This window comes from Rhinolophus sinicus, chromosome 10 (assembly GCF_057876585.1).
Source record: "Rhinolophus sinicus isolate RSI-liver-muscle chromosome 10, RSI-T2T, whole genome shotgun sequence".
NCBI classification, from domain to species: Eukaryota; Metazoa; Chordata; class Mammalia; order Chiroptera; family Rhinolophidae; genus Rhinolophus; species Rhinolophus sinicus.
The window spans coordinates 12,427,989-12,445,441 of NC_142510.1; the positions used below are offsets into that span (position 1 = coordinate 12,427,989).

At 50.9% G+C, this 17,453-nt stretch overlaps 1 protein-coding gene across 2 annotated transcripts; it reads left to right on the forward strand.

The window, feature by feature from the left end:
- Positions 1-249: 249 nt before the first annotated feature.
- C10H16orf89 (chromosome 10 C16orf89 homolog) lies at positions 250-11,164 on the forward strand. 2 transcript variants are annotated; one of them, XM_019756462.3, is made up of 8 exons: positions 250-529; positions 1,957-2,106; positions 3,163-3,313; positions 4,404-4,521; positions 6,110-6,242; positions 6,867-6,971; positions 8,515-8,601; positions 10,848-11,164. In XM_019756462.3, the coding sequence occupies exons 1-8, from the start codon at positions 325-327 to the stop codon at positions 11,042-11,044; spliced, it is 1,146 nt and encodes a 381-aa protein (XP_019612021.3). In that variant the 5' UTR covers positions 250-324; the 3' UTR covers positions 11,045-11,164. The 2 variants fall into 2 exon arrangements, with proteins under 2 accessions (XP_019612021.3, XP_019612020.3); XM_019756461.3 differs by having other exon boundaries at positions 252-529; positions 6,107-6,242.
- Positions 11,165-17,453: the final 6,289 nt, after the last annotated feature.

Genomic DNA, 17,453 nt, shown 5'->3' on the forward strand with positions numbered 1-17,453 from the left:
AAAAAACAAAAAACTTTGCATTTCAATGCTTTTGGATTTCTGCATTGTAATTGCAATTGCTAGATAAGGGAAGGGAGGGTGCCCCTCTCCCCAGCCCCAGCTCCACGGCCAGGCTGGGCCTGACCCTGGTCCCCCTGTAGTGAGTCCTCTGCAGGTGCCCTTCCTGGATCCCTCTGCCCAGGTCACCCCAGCTGCTGAGTCAGCCCTGCCCAGCCACTTGTGGCAGCTCTGCTGGAAGAAGGGGAGCAGGCAGGAGGTAGTGTGAGGGCGGTACCATAGCGGGTGTGGAATAAAGCGCCCAGGCCAGTTTAAACAGAAGCCAGCATGTCCAGCACGGGGCTCCTGCTTCTGCTTTTGCTCCTGGCACCACCGCTATGGCCCTTCTCGTTGCCACCGCCAGACACGCCAGAGGGCAAAGCCACCGTCTCAGACCTCATCCTCCCGGTGCTGGAGAGAGCCACCTCCTTCCTGAAGAAGAGGCTGCCTGAAATCAACCTGGATGGTGTGGTGGGCTTCCGGGTGTTGGAAGGTGGGTGCTCTTGTTCCGCTGGACCGGCCACTGGGAAAACGTTCTCAGCCTGTTCCCTGCCTTGCTCTCCACCTCTGGGACCTGGTCACCTTCTGGCCCCAAATAATCTGCTTTGACTATAAGGAAAGAGAGGTGGGGGTGGCTTGCTCCTTTTGGGTGTCTGAGGGCCCTGCTGTTATCAAACTTTTTAAACGTAGGAAGGATTCACAAGCCACACGAGAAAAGATTTGGAAATTGTTATTTTCCCTGAAGGAAATGATCCCTTTGACAGTCCCTCCCTCCTGACATGCCACAAACAAGGTGGACAGAGGGAGTGTGCCCTTTGAAAGGGTATTTATGGGAGGGTGGCCACGGACAAAACCAGGGACCCCCAAGGTCAGTTGCAGCCTTGGCTCCCCCCACTTCCAGTCAAAGCTGGCTGGAGATTCCGAGAAAAGAGCCAAGTGTTTACTTGTTCCGCTTTGAGAAATATAAGATCCCCAAAGAGGGGGTTGGAAACAGGCCAAGGCAAACAGGGAGCCCCCCCCTCCACACACCGCTAGTTGCACAAAACCCGTCCCTTCAGGCACCTTAAGAACAGAAAACCGGTTTGGTGTGAGCCTGCGGCTCTAGCTGGCCCCCCTCCTCCACTACCCCTTCCCCCGGTCAGTGCAGCTTCTGGCCCACCAGGACTCCAGGTCCCAGTGGGAGGAGGCCCTCCCGGGACAGAGACATCTGCTTTCTCTCCAGCGCCACTATTCTCTCTCACCCCTGCAGGGCCGGCTGTAGGGCGCCTTTGTGAGAATTAGAAAGAAAAAAGGCAGCCCCTTCCTCAAGTCACTTGACTGCCATCTGCTGGAAAATTGTCTTAATACATATAAAAACCAACAATAGGAACCTGTGTGGCCGTTGTGGTATGTAGTTTGTTCAGCTGTCATGGGAGTCTCTCCACCCAATCTGAATCCCTCCCTCATTTTTCTCTCCTGTGTAACAACCCTACGTATAACTACTAACAGCCATTTATTAAATGCTAACTTTGCACTATTGCCAAATATGCTAAGTCTTCTCTATGCATTAGCTCAACTAGTCCTTATGACCCCCTCCTCCAAGAAGTAAGGACAATCATTATCCCTGTATTTCAGATGAAGAAAGGGAAGTGGAGAGAAATTACATGGCTTTCTGGTCACCCAGCAAGAAAGCCTTAGAGTCAGGATTTGAACCCAGGCCCACCTCCAGAAATCAAGCTCTTAGCCACCACCTTCCATCACTCCGGCCACACCCCCATCACCCAGCTGAGCCCCACACAGGCCTCCTTTCCAATAAGCTCAGCAAATTCTTTCCCCTCGGGAGCTGGAGGAGGCAGAGATTAATCATTGTATCTTGGGATTTTGTTTCCTGTCCACGTGACTTGTCAAATGGTGGAGTGAGTGATCTCTGTCCCCTCCCAGTGAACCTACAAGGCGTTCAGAAGGAGTGGGCCCAGGACCCCCAGCTGCAGCCACAGAGCCTACGCGTGGGGAAGCTGCTGCAAAAGCTGGCGCCTCTCCTCCACGGATCTATTTTCTACCTCAAGCTGAACGACCCCCAGTACCTAAGAGGTAATGGCAGGGGGTGGAGTCCCATTTCTTCAGGAACACAGCCTCTGGGGACATTTACTGAAATAACCTCGTGTGGCCGTCTGGTGCAAGGCAGGGTGCAGGACGGCCTATAACTGCATCCTGTGGGCCAAGCGTGCCACAGGCTGACCCTGGGGAATGTCTGCTCGTCCTTGACTTCAGATTGAGATGACTTCTCCCACCCACACAGAGGGGGTGGAAAGTAGGGAATGTGTCACCCCCCACGTGTTCAGCTCATGCCCAGTCTTGGGGACCTTCATCGTAGACAGAGAGAGGGGAGGAGAGGGTCTGTCCCAGATGGTGGGAATCTAAATGGTGGTTCAGCCCTTTTCACAGCAAATATTAGTGTATTGCTGCATCTTTTTTGTGCCTTATAAAGCTGAGTCTCTTCTTGTCAGCCCTGAGTTACCCTACCGAGGGCCCCATCCTATAAGCCTGGCCTGAGGTATTCCCAGGAGCGGGGAGGGATTTTAAACCATATCATCATGGTCACCTGACCCTGGCTCCCAGGCTCACCGCTCACATCAGGCCCCACTACATGCGACCACGGCCCCGCTGTCCCTAGCCCTGGCCTCCCTCTCTGCAGGGCAGGTCCACCCTCTCCCAGGCCTGGTCCCTAAGACCCTCCCAGCCCAATGTCGTCCTAAAGAAGCCCCTTGGCTGGGCATCTCTGTTGTAGGAGCTCCACTTTCTAACTGAACCAAAGGAGTCAACTCACCCTTTTCATAAGTCTCAAGCTTTCACAGGTGCAGTAGATGTAGCCAAAGCCTGTCCCAACACTATTCTAGTGATTCTTTTAAAGGGTTTTTGTTTTTTTTTAGAAAAAGAGCCTCCTGAGTGTTTCAAACACAGTGCCCAACCAGCAGGCGAGGCTTAGAGCCCTGAGCAGACAGCAGTATGTGGTCAGGGCCGCCAGGGGAGGGACACCCATTTCCCAGGCTCTGAGCCACAGGAGCCTGGGGGGCCGGTAAGCACTGTGTGACCCACTGTGTGGCCCACTGCTCCTGGGTCTCTTCCCCACCCCCTCCTCTCTGCCAGAGTTCCAGCCAACCATCCAGCCCGGGTTTTGGAAGCTGCCACACGTCTGGACTCACATCAATGCCTCCATGGTATACCCCACGTTTGAGCCCCAGGACTGCTTCTCAGAGGAACAGAGTGACTTGTGCCTGGTGCAGCTGCTGGGAACCGGGTGGGCGCCCTGCACGTGCCTCGCTTCCCAAAAATCCCCAAGTGCTTGCCCTCTGCCTGTCCTCCTGTTCCACTCACTCTCCGAGTCCACAAGGGTTTGTACAAAACCAGGAGCAGCTCCCCCAGAGCCACCCCGACCCGGCCCTCTCCCACCCCCATCACGTGTGAGTCTGCCCCACTCTCCACTCAAGGCCGCCACCCCCCCATAATGCCACCCCCACCTCCTGACTGGTGTCCCCACATCAGAGAGATCTTGTCCAAACCACAGCTAACACCCCACCCCCAGAGCGAAGCTGCCTGTTGTTCTGAGGAGATAGCCCTTCCCCAGGTTCCTCAGACCCTCAAAGGTACCATCTTCCTTCCACTCTAAGCCTTTTCCTCTGTGGGGCCCCCTGTCACCACCACCCCCCCCGCCCCAGCCCTGGGCCTAAGTAACTGCTCACACTTCAGGGCCAGCTCCAGCATCCTTCCTCCAGAACCTTCCCTGACTCTACTACACGAGGCTGACCTCCCAGGGTGGGCTGCCTCTCCTGGCACCACCGGCAGCCACAGATGCAATAGTCATATACCTTTGTTTTATGGTTCCGTCTGGTCCACTGGGCTGTAGGTCTAGAAAGCAGGGCCAAGCCTAGTTTAGCTCCCCATTTTATCCTGCTGAGCGCTGGGCTCGGAGCACATCCCCTGGGGCAGTCCTGGATGCAGGGCACCCGTGGGCAGAGGGGCAGCAGGTGCTCGGGCCCCCACCTTCTCAGCATCTTTCGGAGAGGTGTTCGGAGAGGACACAGCTGGGCTCACAGAGGGTCTGTGCTCCAGCGAGGGACCCACACCCTGTTGCCCAATCACTTTTATGGGCCAGGCCTGACATCGGCAGAATTGGCACGCAGGGTCCACACCCACGATAACTCCAAGTCTCCTCCCTGTGCTGGGGTTCTGATTTAGCAATGAAACATGTGACTCCTGGTGCCCAGCTGGGTACCGGGGACCTATGGGGTTCTAATAACTAGTGGGGGGATCAGGACCAGGGAATCCTCCAGGCCTTTGGGCTTCCTTCCTAAAGGAACCCTTAGCAGCCTGGACCACCTCTCCCCCAGGACGGACAGCAGCCAGCCCTGCCAGCCCTCAGGCTTCTGCAAGACCCTCATGACCAAGCTCGGCTGCTCAGGCTACTGCCTGTCCCACCAGCTGCTCTTCTTCCTCTCTGCCAGGATGGTGAGTGCCAGTGCGGGCCCAGCCATGACCCTCCGAGGAGAAAAAGGGACCCATGGCCGTGTGGTTTTCTGTGCTACACACCGGGAAAAGAAGCAAGGTTTTGGACTTGGGCTTCGGACATCAGGAAAAAGTGAGAGTAGCCTGCCATCCATTGGCTGTGAAATCCAAGCAAACCAGTAAGAGTGGGGAGAACTGGGATTCTGTTGGACAGAGAGCTTTGCATCCTGAGCGGAGTAAGAGGGCATCAGAAAAACAAAAAGAGAGAGTCAAAGAGAAGCAGCAGGAAGAACTCAGTAAACAAATAGAAAAGGGCTTAGAACAAAGTCAGTGGATGGCCGCTTCCTGGAGACCAAACCAGGACCAAACCAACCCCACTCCCACCTTACCAGTGCTCAATGCTCTTCCAAGCCCAAGAGCTCACCTTTGCTAAACAATCTTTTTTTTTTTTTTTAAGATTTTTTTTTTTTATTGGAGAAGGGGAACAGGACTTTATTGGGGAACAGTGTGTACTTCCAGGACTTTTTTCCAAGTTAAGTTGTTGTCCTTTCAATCTTAGTTGTGGAGGGTGCAGCTCAGCTCCAGGTCCAGTTGCCATTGCTAGTTGCAGGGGGCACAGCCCACCATCCCTTGCGGGAGTCGAGGAATTGAACTGGCAACCTTGTGGTTGAGAGGACGCGCTCCAACCAACTGAGCCATCCGGAGGCAGCTCAGCTCAAGGTGCCGTGTTCAATTTTAGTTGCAGGAGGCAGAGCCCACCATCCCTTGCAGGACTCGAGGAATTGAACTGGCAACCTTGTGGTTGAGAGCCCACTGGCCCATGTGGGAATCGAATCAGCAGCCTTAGGAGTTAGGAGCATGGAGCTCTAACCGCCTGATCCACGGGGTCGGCCCTAAATAATCATTTTTAAACATATATTTCTTTATATAGAAAGGTAGGGCTTGTTATTTCTATTCAAAAATGTTCAGTGTCCAGAAATTCTTAGCCCAGAAGGGCCTTACTGGTTTTAACAATCTCTTATTATTTATTTGCAAGCCAACACAGTCCAATACTTTTGTAAATACAGGTAGAAAGTTACCCTGATACATTGCTATAGAAGTTTCTAAAGCCAAGTCTCATTCCCTGGCCTTCTCTCCACGGCCACCGGACGGTCCGGCCACCGGTCCTCAGCCCACACTTTGAGTAGTCCGTTGCCGCCAGCCCTGTTAGTTTAGAATCAGAATGTGGTGGCTGCAGCTAGCGGCTATAGATCGCCCCCTAGTGTCAGGTACTGCCTAGTTCCCGGTATCACCCACCTACAGGAGTACGCCTCTGCGCAGCTCCCAGTATTACCGCCCTTTCCCTGTGAAGACCTTGGAGGCGTAAAAAGGTGAATTTAGTGGACCAAGGTCAACAGAGCTCCTAAATGGCAGAGCCGCGACTCAAAACCCAGCTCTCTCTGATGCCCCAGCAGGCTGGGAGTGTGGATGGGGAAGAAATTCTGGGAAAGGGGGAAAGACCTGGCCCAAAGGTGGCCCCTTGCATTACCATCTCAGAACTGCAAGTCTTTTCCTGTAACCATACCATCAACTTCTTTTGTCCCCCTAGAAGGGATGCACAAGGGGGCTGTTCCACCAGAGCCAACGCTATATGAACCTCTTCTGTGCCAACATGATGAATCTGAACCGGAGAGCTGAGGCCATCGGATATGCCTACCCCACCCGGGATATCTTCATGGAAAACAGTGGGCATTCGCTCTAGGGACAAAGCAGCAGTGTGTCCCTGATTCTGATACACACACACACACACACTAGAGCTGCCAGATTTAGTAAATAAAAATACAGGATCCCCAGGTAAATTTAAACTTCACAAAAGCAATGAATACATTTTTGGTATAAATATGTCCCAAACATTGTATGAGCTATACTTGTACTTAAAATATTTTATTTGTGATTTATTGGAAACTCAAATTTAGTTGGGCATCCTGTATTTTATCTGCCACTGTTTTGACTGCTTCCTGCTCCCAGTGACAGAGCTCTGCGTGGACTTACTGACTAGCTGGCTGGCAAAGAGACACGCAAAGCCTTACAAATGAGACCGAAAGGGGGTCCCTGGGTGGCTGCTCCTTGGCGTGGGTGTCCAGACCCCTCTCCTGACCACTCCTCTTGAGGGGCCCGGACCAAGGCCCTAAGTGGGAGCCCCTGCTCACTGAGGCAGAGCTCAGAGCTGCCTCCTTCCAGCCACTGCCTTGAGCGCCCACCTTCAGGTGCTGCCTGGAGGAGACAAGTGGCACTCTGGTGGCCTTGGGAGTGGGAGGAGGGGACCTGTGGGGGCAGGGCTACACAGGGTCCCCTGTCTTTGCTTCTAGTCATGTTCTGTGGAATTGGTGGCTTCTCTGACTTCTACAAGCTCCGGTGGCTGGAGGCCATTCTCAGTTGGCAGAAGCCACAGGAAGGATGCTTCGGGAAACCTGGTGAGCTGCCCTTCCACGCTGCTGGGGCCTGTGTTCTCTAAGCCAGGAGGGGAAACGACACAGTGGTGTTAAGGGGCACAGAGAGATTTGCAGCACCCCTGTGCATGCACATACATGAACACACACACACACACACACACACGTGGAAATGGGCTCAGAACTTTGGAAGCCAAAACTTGACAGGACGGGAGGCAGTCTTGTTGGAAGGTACATCTGCGTTTAACAAATTCATTCTTTCAACGACTATTCCCTGGGCGCCTACTGTATGCCAGACACTGCTCTAGGCTCCAGGTAAACTAGGGCACTGAGAAAAAGAGGCAGGAACCACCTAAACAAACCAATAAGTGAAATAATAGTGAGTTCTGAAAGGACTGAGAAGGTGACACAGGCTGAGAAAGAAAAGAACCACTGGGGGAGGTTCTTAGGCGGAGTGGTCAGGGGAGATGTCTGGGGGGGGGGGGGCGCACAGAAGCAAAGGGCGGAGGATGCAGCCCCTTCCCAGCTGTGGGACACCGGACAGCTGATCCTCATTGGAGTAAGTTGCTTCACCGTTCTGACTGCTGATTTCCCCATCTGTAAATAAATGGGCATAACAATCTCCTTCCTACACTGTGAGGAGCAGACATAATACCTGTGAAATCACCTGTCCTGTCCTGGGTACAGAGGAGGCTCCCAATAAATGCTGGCACCCTAAATGAGAACGTTGGGATGCTCAAAGAGGCAAAGCTTTTTCTTCCCCCTTCCCCACTCCCAGCTCTGATTCACGTCGTTGTTCTCGGTCTAGTTGTGTAGGACGCAGCTCCCTGGCCCACGCTGGTATTATGAGCCTTGCGCTCCACCCGGCTGAGGCAGTTGGTCTCTGGCCATCGGTCAGCCACTCACAGCAGCTCATGGCAGCTCTCACCAGCTGTCAGCCGCTCACACTGGCCACCAGGCAGCTCACAGCAGCGCGTGTCAACTCATGGGGTCCTCTGCCTGCTGGTAGCAGCCCAGCTCCAGGTCGAGCCGTTGTTCACAATCTTAGCTGTAGAGGGCACAGCTCACTGGCCCACGTGGGAATCGAACCGGCGACCTTAGGAGCACAGTGCTCCAAGCACCTGAGCCACGAGGTCGCCCGAGGCAAAACTTTTTAAATAAGAGCGTCTGTTTTTGAAACAGAGAAGTTTATAAAAATAAAGGTTCTCAAGCCCCCAGACCTAGAGATTCAGCAGGTGGAGAGTGGGGCTGTGGAACCTGCATTTTTTTTTAAATTTATTTTTCAATTACAAGTTGACATACAATATCGTATTAGTTTCATGAACCTGCATTTTTAATGAGCTCCTCTGGCCATTCAGATGTGGGTGGTTGGGGGATCACAACTGGAGAAATATCAGTAGATGACAGATTTAGGCCGTGTGGAAGGCTCTGCAGCAGGGGCTGAAGGAAACTTCTGGAAGAGGCTACAGATTCAAGAGAAGACCAGAATTATTAGAGGTGTTGTGAAGGGGAGGTTTAGCAAATAACGTTTAACACTCCATCTTGAGAGTGTTCACTCTTCTTCCAGATGCTGAAGATGAAAAATTACCTGAAGACAGTCAACACCAACAGCATTATTTGAGAAGAGTAAGGAGGAGAGAAAAACAATTTACAGGTAATGAAAATGCCCAAGGGACCTTCTTGGAATGAAACCAAGACGCCCAAGAAAGACTATACACAGATCACCGTCAATTCATAACAGACCCCAGCATCACTGAAGGGCTGGAACAGAGGGCCCTTGTGTTGTGGGGGGGAGGGAAGGGTAGAGTCCCTGATATTCTCTTCTTAGAAAGTGGGGAGTCTGGAGATAATGTCTCCAGTGAAAGGAACACAAAAGAGAAGTTTCAGTGTATTATGGAAAATCACAGAAATAACCCCACTCTATCAAGTCTAGTCTGGAGAACAGAACCTCTGTGGAAGAATCAGGAAACGCCACAGAGGGCATTGAGTATAGGGAACTCACCTCAGAATTGTTGCCCTCCCCGGAAGCAGAGCTGGAGGGACCAGGGGAGGAGGTGGTGTTAGCAGAATCTTCAGGGATGGACACAGAGGAGACAGAGAAGACCCCCGGCTTCTCCCCTTGCTCCACCTGTGCCTACTGTGGGCAAGACAGTCTGGGAAATGTAATTTGGAGGGGTCAAATGTAATTTGCACTGGGGTTTGGGGCAAAGAAGGTCAGGGAGGGGATATGAGAGCCAACAGACAAGTGACCAGTGCAATCCCAGTGGCCACACGTCCTGGGTCCCCAGCATAGTCCTATAGTCCTGGTGCCATTATGAATAGTGCCCCTTTTCCTCCCAAATATGTCCTGGTTGAAATGATAAATTATGTGGTCAGCCCACCCAGGCAGAGAGACTGAGAATAGGATAAAAGTATATTGGGATGGAAAGAAACGCAAGACATAATATGGGAGGAAAGAACGGAGGGAGAAAGAAGGAAGAGGGGAGTTGATTTCAATCTTTCTATTAATAAAAAATAAGTAACTGCAAGGCGAAAGCAGGAAGGAAGGTAGAATAGCCAGCTCAGAGTAGATGTCCAACTTACGTGGGGGATGATTCCAGTAACTAAACATCTCACCATCAACCCCACCATGGCCTCATCCTCTACCTGCAGAGAGGTGAGAGGAAGCACAAGAGAGGGGAGTGGAAGCACAAATCCAATGGGTCCATTTTGTAGCTGCCACCAGGGGCGGGGCAGGGGAAGGGAGAGACTTTCTCAGGCGACTCCTAGAGATCCCCTGCCCTGGAGAGGCCTGCCTTCCCCAGAATGGGCTGGGACTGTCATGGTGGGCGGTAGGGGGCCTGGTGTGCATACCATGGGAGACTGACAGCGGGAGAGGGAGCTGCAGAAATTCAGAAGTCAAGGCCCTTCCTGGGGCCCTGCAGGTTGACCAACAGCCTAGAAAAGTGCCCGGGATGGAGCAGCACGCACCTTCCTTCACTTATGACATGCACCCATGGATACTAAGAGCACAGGATTTGAAGCCAGGCTGTCTGAGTTCGCATCTGCTTCTGCCCTTACTATGGGAGTCCCTCAACCCATCTGAGCCTCAGTTTTCTCATCTGTAAAATGGGAACCAAACAGTGCCTCCTTCATAGGGCTGTTGGGGTTAATATCTGATCATTGTGCCACGTGCTCCCCGTGGCATTTGGTATATGGTAGGCATAGACTGCCAGGGTGAGCAATTATGGTCCTTGAAATCTGCATTCTCTCTCCCTCCAAGGGGCCTGACTGGGGTCCTTCTCTTCTCCAAGTCTGTGAGGGGAGAGGAAAGTCTTGGCTCCCTCTACCTGCCCAGAGACTTTGACTTCAGAGAACTAAAAATCATCTAAGGGGTTCCTGTCTCAGGCAGGTGATCAGGGTCACATGGGACTGACAGACCCTGAGAGAGGTGTCAGGGTCAAGAAATGTGGAGTCATCAGGGCCTCAGTTTCCCCATCTATAAAATGGGGCAATGAGGTGCTTCCTAGAAGGTCTCACCACCTGCCCCTGAAAGCAGGGGAAACTGGGAGGAGCTAGACAAGGGTGTGGCCTCAGGTCAGATCCCTTGGGAGGGGGCCCCAGCGTGACAATCACCACATAGTCACCCTCCTGAGACAGGGGCCCGGCTTCTATGGTGCTGTATGTGTTCCTGTAAATCATTGGGAGGAGGTGTAACCTCCAGATGATGGGGCTCCAAATGGCTGAAGACATATCTCTGGAGAGAGGGGACATTATCAGCCAACTTCACGGTGGCTAGGGGATGGGTGTCTGGCCCAGCAAAGTGGATCCACCAGGCTGCCTGGGGGAATATCTGCAAAGCACTCATGATAAACTGTGGCCACCACCCAGCACTCACAGGGGAACTCTGTCTCTCCCCAGATGGCTGCTCCTCCCACAACACAGCCGTGGCTGTGGCGGCCCTGGGCGGCTTCCTGTATGCCCTGACACAGTACCCCCCAGCACACGGAGAGCTGCGGCATGCCACACTGGCACCACCAACGGCCATTCACATGAATGGTTCCATGCCTGCCATCCACCAGGAAGATAAAACCCACGCCTTTGGTCCCTCCTTCTGAAATCCTGGGTCACACCCTGAGAAGGAGACACCCAGCTCCATCCCCTTGGGGAGCAGGGTCCCGGAAGCGGGGCTGGGATGGACCCAGGTGTGGCAGCAAATAAATTCAGAGTGCAGTTGAGTGGGGATTTGAGCCTTGTTTCTCAACACTTTGGACAACTTCTAGGGCTTGTATTCCAAATCTTGAACCCCACTCAACACACATTCTGAAGACCTGTAAACTTGTGTCTTGAAGCTGATTTGTTCAGCTGTCAACTGTTGCATCTTCCCCAGTGGGAGAAATAAGGAACTTGAAAATAATAGTTTAGGTCATGACCTAGAACTTGAGAGAGGAACATGAACGGCAGCCCTTAAAATCTTTACAACCTCTCCAAAGAGCTCTATGTTATCATGAAGTCACGTCAGGTCACAGTTATTTCATTTTACAAAGACAGTGCAGCATAATGGCAAACAGTGTGTTCTGTGCCCTGACGACCTGAGTCCAAATCCCAGTTACCCCACTAATTAGCTCAGTGTGCCTGGGCACAGTCAGGTAGCCTTTCTGTGACTCCATTTCCTCATCAGTACAGTTGGGATAATTGGGATAATTAATTGGGGTAATTACAGCACCTACGTCAATATTAGCTCCACCGCTGTGAGAGTTATGTTTGTTGAGTACTGAGACTCGTACCTGTGATGTAGTAAGTGCCAGGTAAGTGTCATCTGCTACGATGGCGATGACGTCGAATTGCATGGGGTCTTGTCCAGAAGCAGCAGGAAGGGGCAGCTGACTTGTCAATGTCCCTCTAATGCCCAGCTTGAGGTTCTTCCCTTGTGTTCTGTCTCAGTGTGCGTGTATCTTAATGTGTCCGCTGGAGCTCTAATCTAGTGTTTAAGACAAAACCTTCTGGAACCTTGTTATGGGTCCAGGGCCTGTCCGTCGTGCTGATTTCAAGCTGCATACAGACCAGGCATCAAAATTAGACTCCAGGGTAGAAAAACCCGGTCCTGGGTCTGGAAGGCTCTTTAAGTCCATTATCTTGCTTTGCTTCCATGCAGAAAGTGGGAAATCACTACTGATCTTCCTTATGTGACAATCTAGTTGTATTTGAGAATGTGAATTAAAATACTCGGTGTAGGGAGAGGGGGGTCTTCTAAATCTTTCCTTTAGGAGTTAGTCTCCTATGTCTAATCCTCTTTGCCACTGCTCCTGGATGCTTTCCCAAAATTGCTCTTCGATTGTCAGACCCACAGGCACGTTCCTGGATTCTGTTGATGGATTTGACTTGCTTTTGAGATTATAGTTTTCTTGGGGAACCAGGGCCAGAGCTTAATACCCACTTGGCACTCTTTACGTGTCAGGATGTCTTTCACATTGCCTCGCAAACAAAAGCTTACCAAGACAAACATACAACCGGATGAGGGGGGAGTTCTGCCCCTTACCCACCCCCGTCCCCTTCCTTCCTGAATTCGGTATAGATTAGCCACTGGAACCGAACACCGAATCTTTGTAGAAGGCTTAAGTTACCAAACCAGGGGGGGAAATGACTCTAGGAGAAACCTGAGCTTACAAGTCACTTTCCAGAAAAGGGGAAATGAAAGACAGTTCAGGAAATGTAATCAATAATGTTGTAAAGATTTTGTAGGATGTCAGATGGGCACATGTCTTATTAGGGAGACCACTTCAGAGACAGTGTAGATTCATGACCACTGCACTGTACACCTGACACTGAAGCTGAATAATATTTTATGTCAACTATAATTTAATATATATATATACTCACAGAATATGGAGTACAGCATATGGAATTGTAATAGATACATACCATGCCAGAGGGCAATAGATTAGGGGATGGGGGTTATCACTTTGTGAGAGGCGAAATGTGTAACTATTACATTGTTTTGTACACCTGAAACTAATAATTTAAAAAAAAGAAAGAAAAGAAAAGGGAATCCCGATGCAAAATGGGAAAAGTCATGAGTTAAGACTTTCTCTGTCAAGTCAACTTAGTATGAATCAGTTTGTGGGGACAACTCCTGCAGGACAGTTGCATGAGACCAGATATGAGAGAAGAGGGAAGGGAAGAAAAATCACAATTAGCAAGAGTCAAGGCGAGCTCAAGTGTCCAGTCTCCCGTTCTCTGTCTCAGCGATAAGGTGCCTCGACTTCCCTCTCACACCCCACTGGTCAGGGAGACTGGACCAAACAGCATTTCACCAGGACCCCCTGCATCTCCCAGGTCTGAACTTATTCTTTCTTCCACCTGGATTACCTGTTCTGCCCCCAGCCCCCAATCCAGTTAAGAGTTTATTTGTCCTTTAAGATTCAACTGGGGGCCGGCCCGGTGGCTCAGGCGGTTAGAGCTCCATGCTCCTAACTCCGAAGGCTGCCGGTTCGATTCCCACATGGGCCAGTGGGCTCTCAACCACAAGGTTGCCTGTTCAATCCCTCGAGTCCCGCAAGGGGTGGTGGGCTCTGCCCCCTGCAACTAAGATTGAACACGGCACCTTGAGCTGAGCTGCCTCCCAGATGGCTCAGTTGTTGGTTGGAGCGTGGGCTCTCAACCACAAGGTTGCCAGTTCAATCCCTCGAGTCCCGCAAGGGATGGTGGGCTGTGCCCCCTGCAACTGACAATGGCAACTGGACCTGGAGCTGAGCTGCGCCCTCCACAACTAAGACTGAAAGGACCACAACTTGACTTGGAGAAAAATCCTGGAAGTGCACACTGTTCCCCAATAAAGTCCTGTTCCCCTTCCCCAATAAAATCTTAAAAAAAAAAAATGATTCAACTGGGAGGGTCAGCCGAGTGGCTCTGGTGGTTGGAGCGCCCGTGCTCCTAACCGCGGAGGTCACCGGTTAGATTCCCACATGGGCCAGTGAGCTGCGCCCTCTACAGCTAAGATTGTGAACAACAGCTCTCCCTGGAGCTGCGTTGCTGTGAGCAGCCGGAGGTTGGCGTGAGCCACTGCGGGCTGCTGTGGGCTGCTGTGGGCTGCTGTGGGCTGCTGTGGGCTACCGTGTGCTGCCATGAGCGGCTGGTGGCGAGCGAGAGCTGCTGTGAGCGGCTGACCGACGACCGGCACGGACTGCCTCAGCCAGAGGGAGCGCAAGGCTCATAATACCAGCATGGGCCAGGGAGCTGCGTCCTACACAACCAGACTGAGACACGATTTGAACTGGAGGGGTGGGTGGAGACAGAAGGCGGGGAAAAAAGATTCAACTGGAATGTCACTTGTCCTATGAAATATTCTCCCATCCTCCCACCTGCCTCTCTTCTTCTATACATGGCCCTTTGGCACCTTCTTCTGGCAGTTATGTGTGTACTTCTTGATTCTATCATTAGACTGTAAACTGTACTGTAAACTAACTGCCTTAGGCATGGACGTGCCCAGCTCCTGCTAAACTTCCTGGAATATACAGGTAGAAGTGCTTAATAAGTGTTTGCAGAATTAAATAGAGAGGGGTGGGTGTGAGGAAAGAAAAACCAGCCTCCTTGGATTGTTGTGTCCAAATCTTAGCTGGTGGAAGAGACCTTGGCCTGTGGGCACTGTTGAGTCCGGTCTGGCCAGCCGCCAACCCCCCAAGTCCACGCAGCATGAGGGAAGCCCCTAATGTCACCCCCCAGACATGGAGGGTACAACAGAACCTCTTGCCTCTCAAAACCTCAACACCAGTTCTAGGCTATTGTAAATACCCTCACAGCAGTTTATATAATGGAAAGAGAACACAGCACAAACAGAAGAAAATGGACGTGGTTTATAATTTCTGAAAAGGTTTTATAAAAAGCAACTTTGGTTTTCCAGACTCCAACATAAACATGCCTCCCCACTTGAGACAGAAGTTGCTTCTAGGCAGGAAAGCAGAGCTCCTGCTTCAAAAACCAGCTGTCTCCCCCGCTTCCAGCTGTGTGACTGTGGGCCAGAGCCTGCCCTCTCTGTGCCTCCATTTCCTGTTCTATATGAGGGATAATTTAACACCCGCCTTGTAGGATTCATGAGGGCAGAGTAAAATGGTGCAGAGCAAGCCCCTTGAACAGTGCCTGAGGCTTAGCTCGTGGTTATCAGTGTTAGTTTTCTTAGAAAACCCAGCATCCATACCACCTCTGGGGTTTTATCAGTCACCTATTATTTACTAGCAAGTGACGTCATCCCCATCCATTCATTCAATAAATATTGAATGAAGTAACAGTAAAATGCTTGGTCTCTGACTCCATCCTATACCCATGGCCTTCAGGCTAATAATTCCTGCTTTAGACATGTAATCATCAGAGAAATTCTGCTCAGGGCTTGAGATTTTACAAAAATCAGCCCCTCCCATTTCCCTTCCCTTGACATAAAAGAACCCTGAGCTCGGTACTTTCTTAAGATGGATTTGAGAAACCGTTCGGGCTCCCATCTTCTCTGTTGGCGCTTTCTAGATCGGAAAACCTTTTCTTACTCCAAACTCTGACGTTTGAGTTTCGGCCTTTCTGAGCGACGGGCACCCAGACTTGGCATTAGTCATACAGCCTGCTGCGTGCCACGCTTTGCTCTGGGATGGGCAACACAGCGGAGAACACAAACAAGGACCCCATTCCCATCCATTTATTCAAGAAACATCCGGAAGCATCTACAAGCACATCCGGAAGTGCCTGTGTGCCAGGCACTGTGCAAAGTGCTGGGGGAAAGCAGTGAAAGGCAGACATTGGCTCTACCCTCCTAGAGATGACAGTCAAGGCGGAAGGTGCACATCGGGAAAGTTATAATCAAGCAGATCAAGCTTATGGTAGGGAAAGATTGGGTGCACTGCTTAGCCATTTTACTCTTTTCCTCAATTGATAATTGATACCGATGCATAAACGTGGGTCAAGTTCTAGGTTCGTGGAGGAAACAGATATTTGCTACATTCCATGCCTAGTCAGAGAGCCTGCTAAATGCATGAAAAAGCTACACAGCAACAGAAGAGGTGTCTTCAGGAAATGTGTGCTCCACAGCTGAAGAGGACGGGTGAACTCTCAGAGGCTCCAGGAGGAGGCCACACCCCCAAAGCCCTAGCTGTCAGCCTCAGGCTTAAAACCCCTCTGGCAGTTTGCAATTACTCCGTTCCCGCCCCCAGCCCCAGGCAGCCACTAATCTGCTTTCTGTCTCTGCAGATTTGCCTTTTCCTGACATTCAATACAAATAAAATGACTCCACAAAATTTTTTTTTTTTGGGGGGTGACTAAAATGTCCGGACAGTGGACTAAGGTGATGCTGAGATGTCTCTATACAGCCAAGTGTACACTTAAAACAGGTAAAGTTTATAGTATGTAAATTATACCTCAATAACATTGTTTGTTTGTGTGTTTTTTTTTGGGGGGGTTGTTTGCTTTTAAACCTTCTAGTGGCTTCTTGTTTCCCTTGGGCTGAAATCCTAACTCATTTGCCTGGAGCCCTGAGGCCTCTGGCTTTGGCCTGGCCCTCCCACCCTCACCCTCTCCTCACTCTCGCTCTCCTCCCTGGCTGATTTCCTTCTCTCCTCAAGCTTTACCTGCAAGGCTCTGGCCCCCATCTCCCCATAGCTGTCCCTTCTTAACTATCCTTTATGTCGTTGTCTAAATGGGCTTACAGAGGCCTTCCCTCCTACCCCCATGACACCATTCTCCCTCCATCCTGCTTCTTCCTGGCTCTCACCACACTTGGCCTATTTCGCCATTAAAATCTAAGTTCCAGGAAGGCAGGGCAGGTCTGTCTGTTTCATCAGTATTTAGCACATAGGAGGCCGTTCAAGCTGTTGAATCCACATATGATGGGGGAACCTGGATGAGGATACTAAGAGGGGCCCAAGGTCTTCCAAATGAAGAGTATGTGTGAGCGAAGGGGAAAGAAAGCCTGAATCTAAGTTGGCTGGTTTTGACTGAAACGGTGGATTTGGGCTGTGAAAAGAAAACAGGCTTATTTAACAGTTTAAGAGTTTATTTGAGCAAAAATGTATTCAAATCAGGCAGCACCCAACTGGAAGTGGCTACCTTGTTTCCCCGAAAATAAGACCTAGTCAGACAACCAGCTCTAATGCATCTTTTGGAGCAAAAATTAATATAAGACCCAGTCTTATTTTACTATAAGACCGGGTATACTATAATATAATATATACCGGGTCTTACATTAATTTTTGCTTCAAAAGATGCATCAGAGCTGATTGTCCGGATAGGTCTATATTTTCTGGGAAACAGGGTAGAAGCACTCCCCCAAGAGCCAGAGGAAAGACTCCTATACAGACAGTGGGGAAGAAAAGAGAGGAAACTGATTGGCTATAGCTTAAAGCCTAGTTAGCTGTTTATGATTGGTTGTCCTTAGCATCTTGATTTCGCAACCTTGTGGCATTTACAGGTTAAGTTCTGGTTTGCTGACTTTACAGGCAGCCACAGCATTAGAGCCACATCAGTCGAAAGACTTCCTTGTTTAATTAACAT

Bases quoted from the DNA above. Each gene is read 5' to 3' on its own strand.
- C10H16orf89 (XM_019756461.3), top strand. From the start codon at position 325: ATGTCCAGCACGGGGCTCCTGCTTCTGCTTTTGCTCCTGGCACCACCG. The intron at 6,243-6,866 runs GTGGGCATTCGC...CTTTGCTTCTAG, and splicing joins GGATATCTTCATGGAAAACA to TCATGTTCTGTGGAATTGGT. The intron at 6,972-8,514 runs GTGAGCTGCCCT...CTCTTCTTCCAG, and splicing joins AGGATGCTTCGGGAAACCTG to ATGCTGAAGATGAAAAATTA.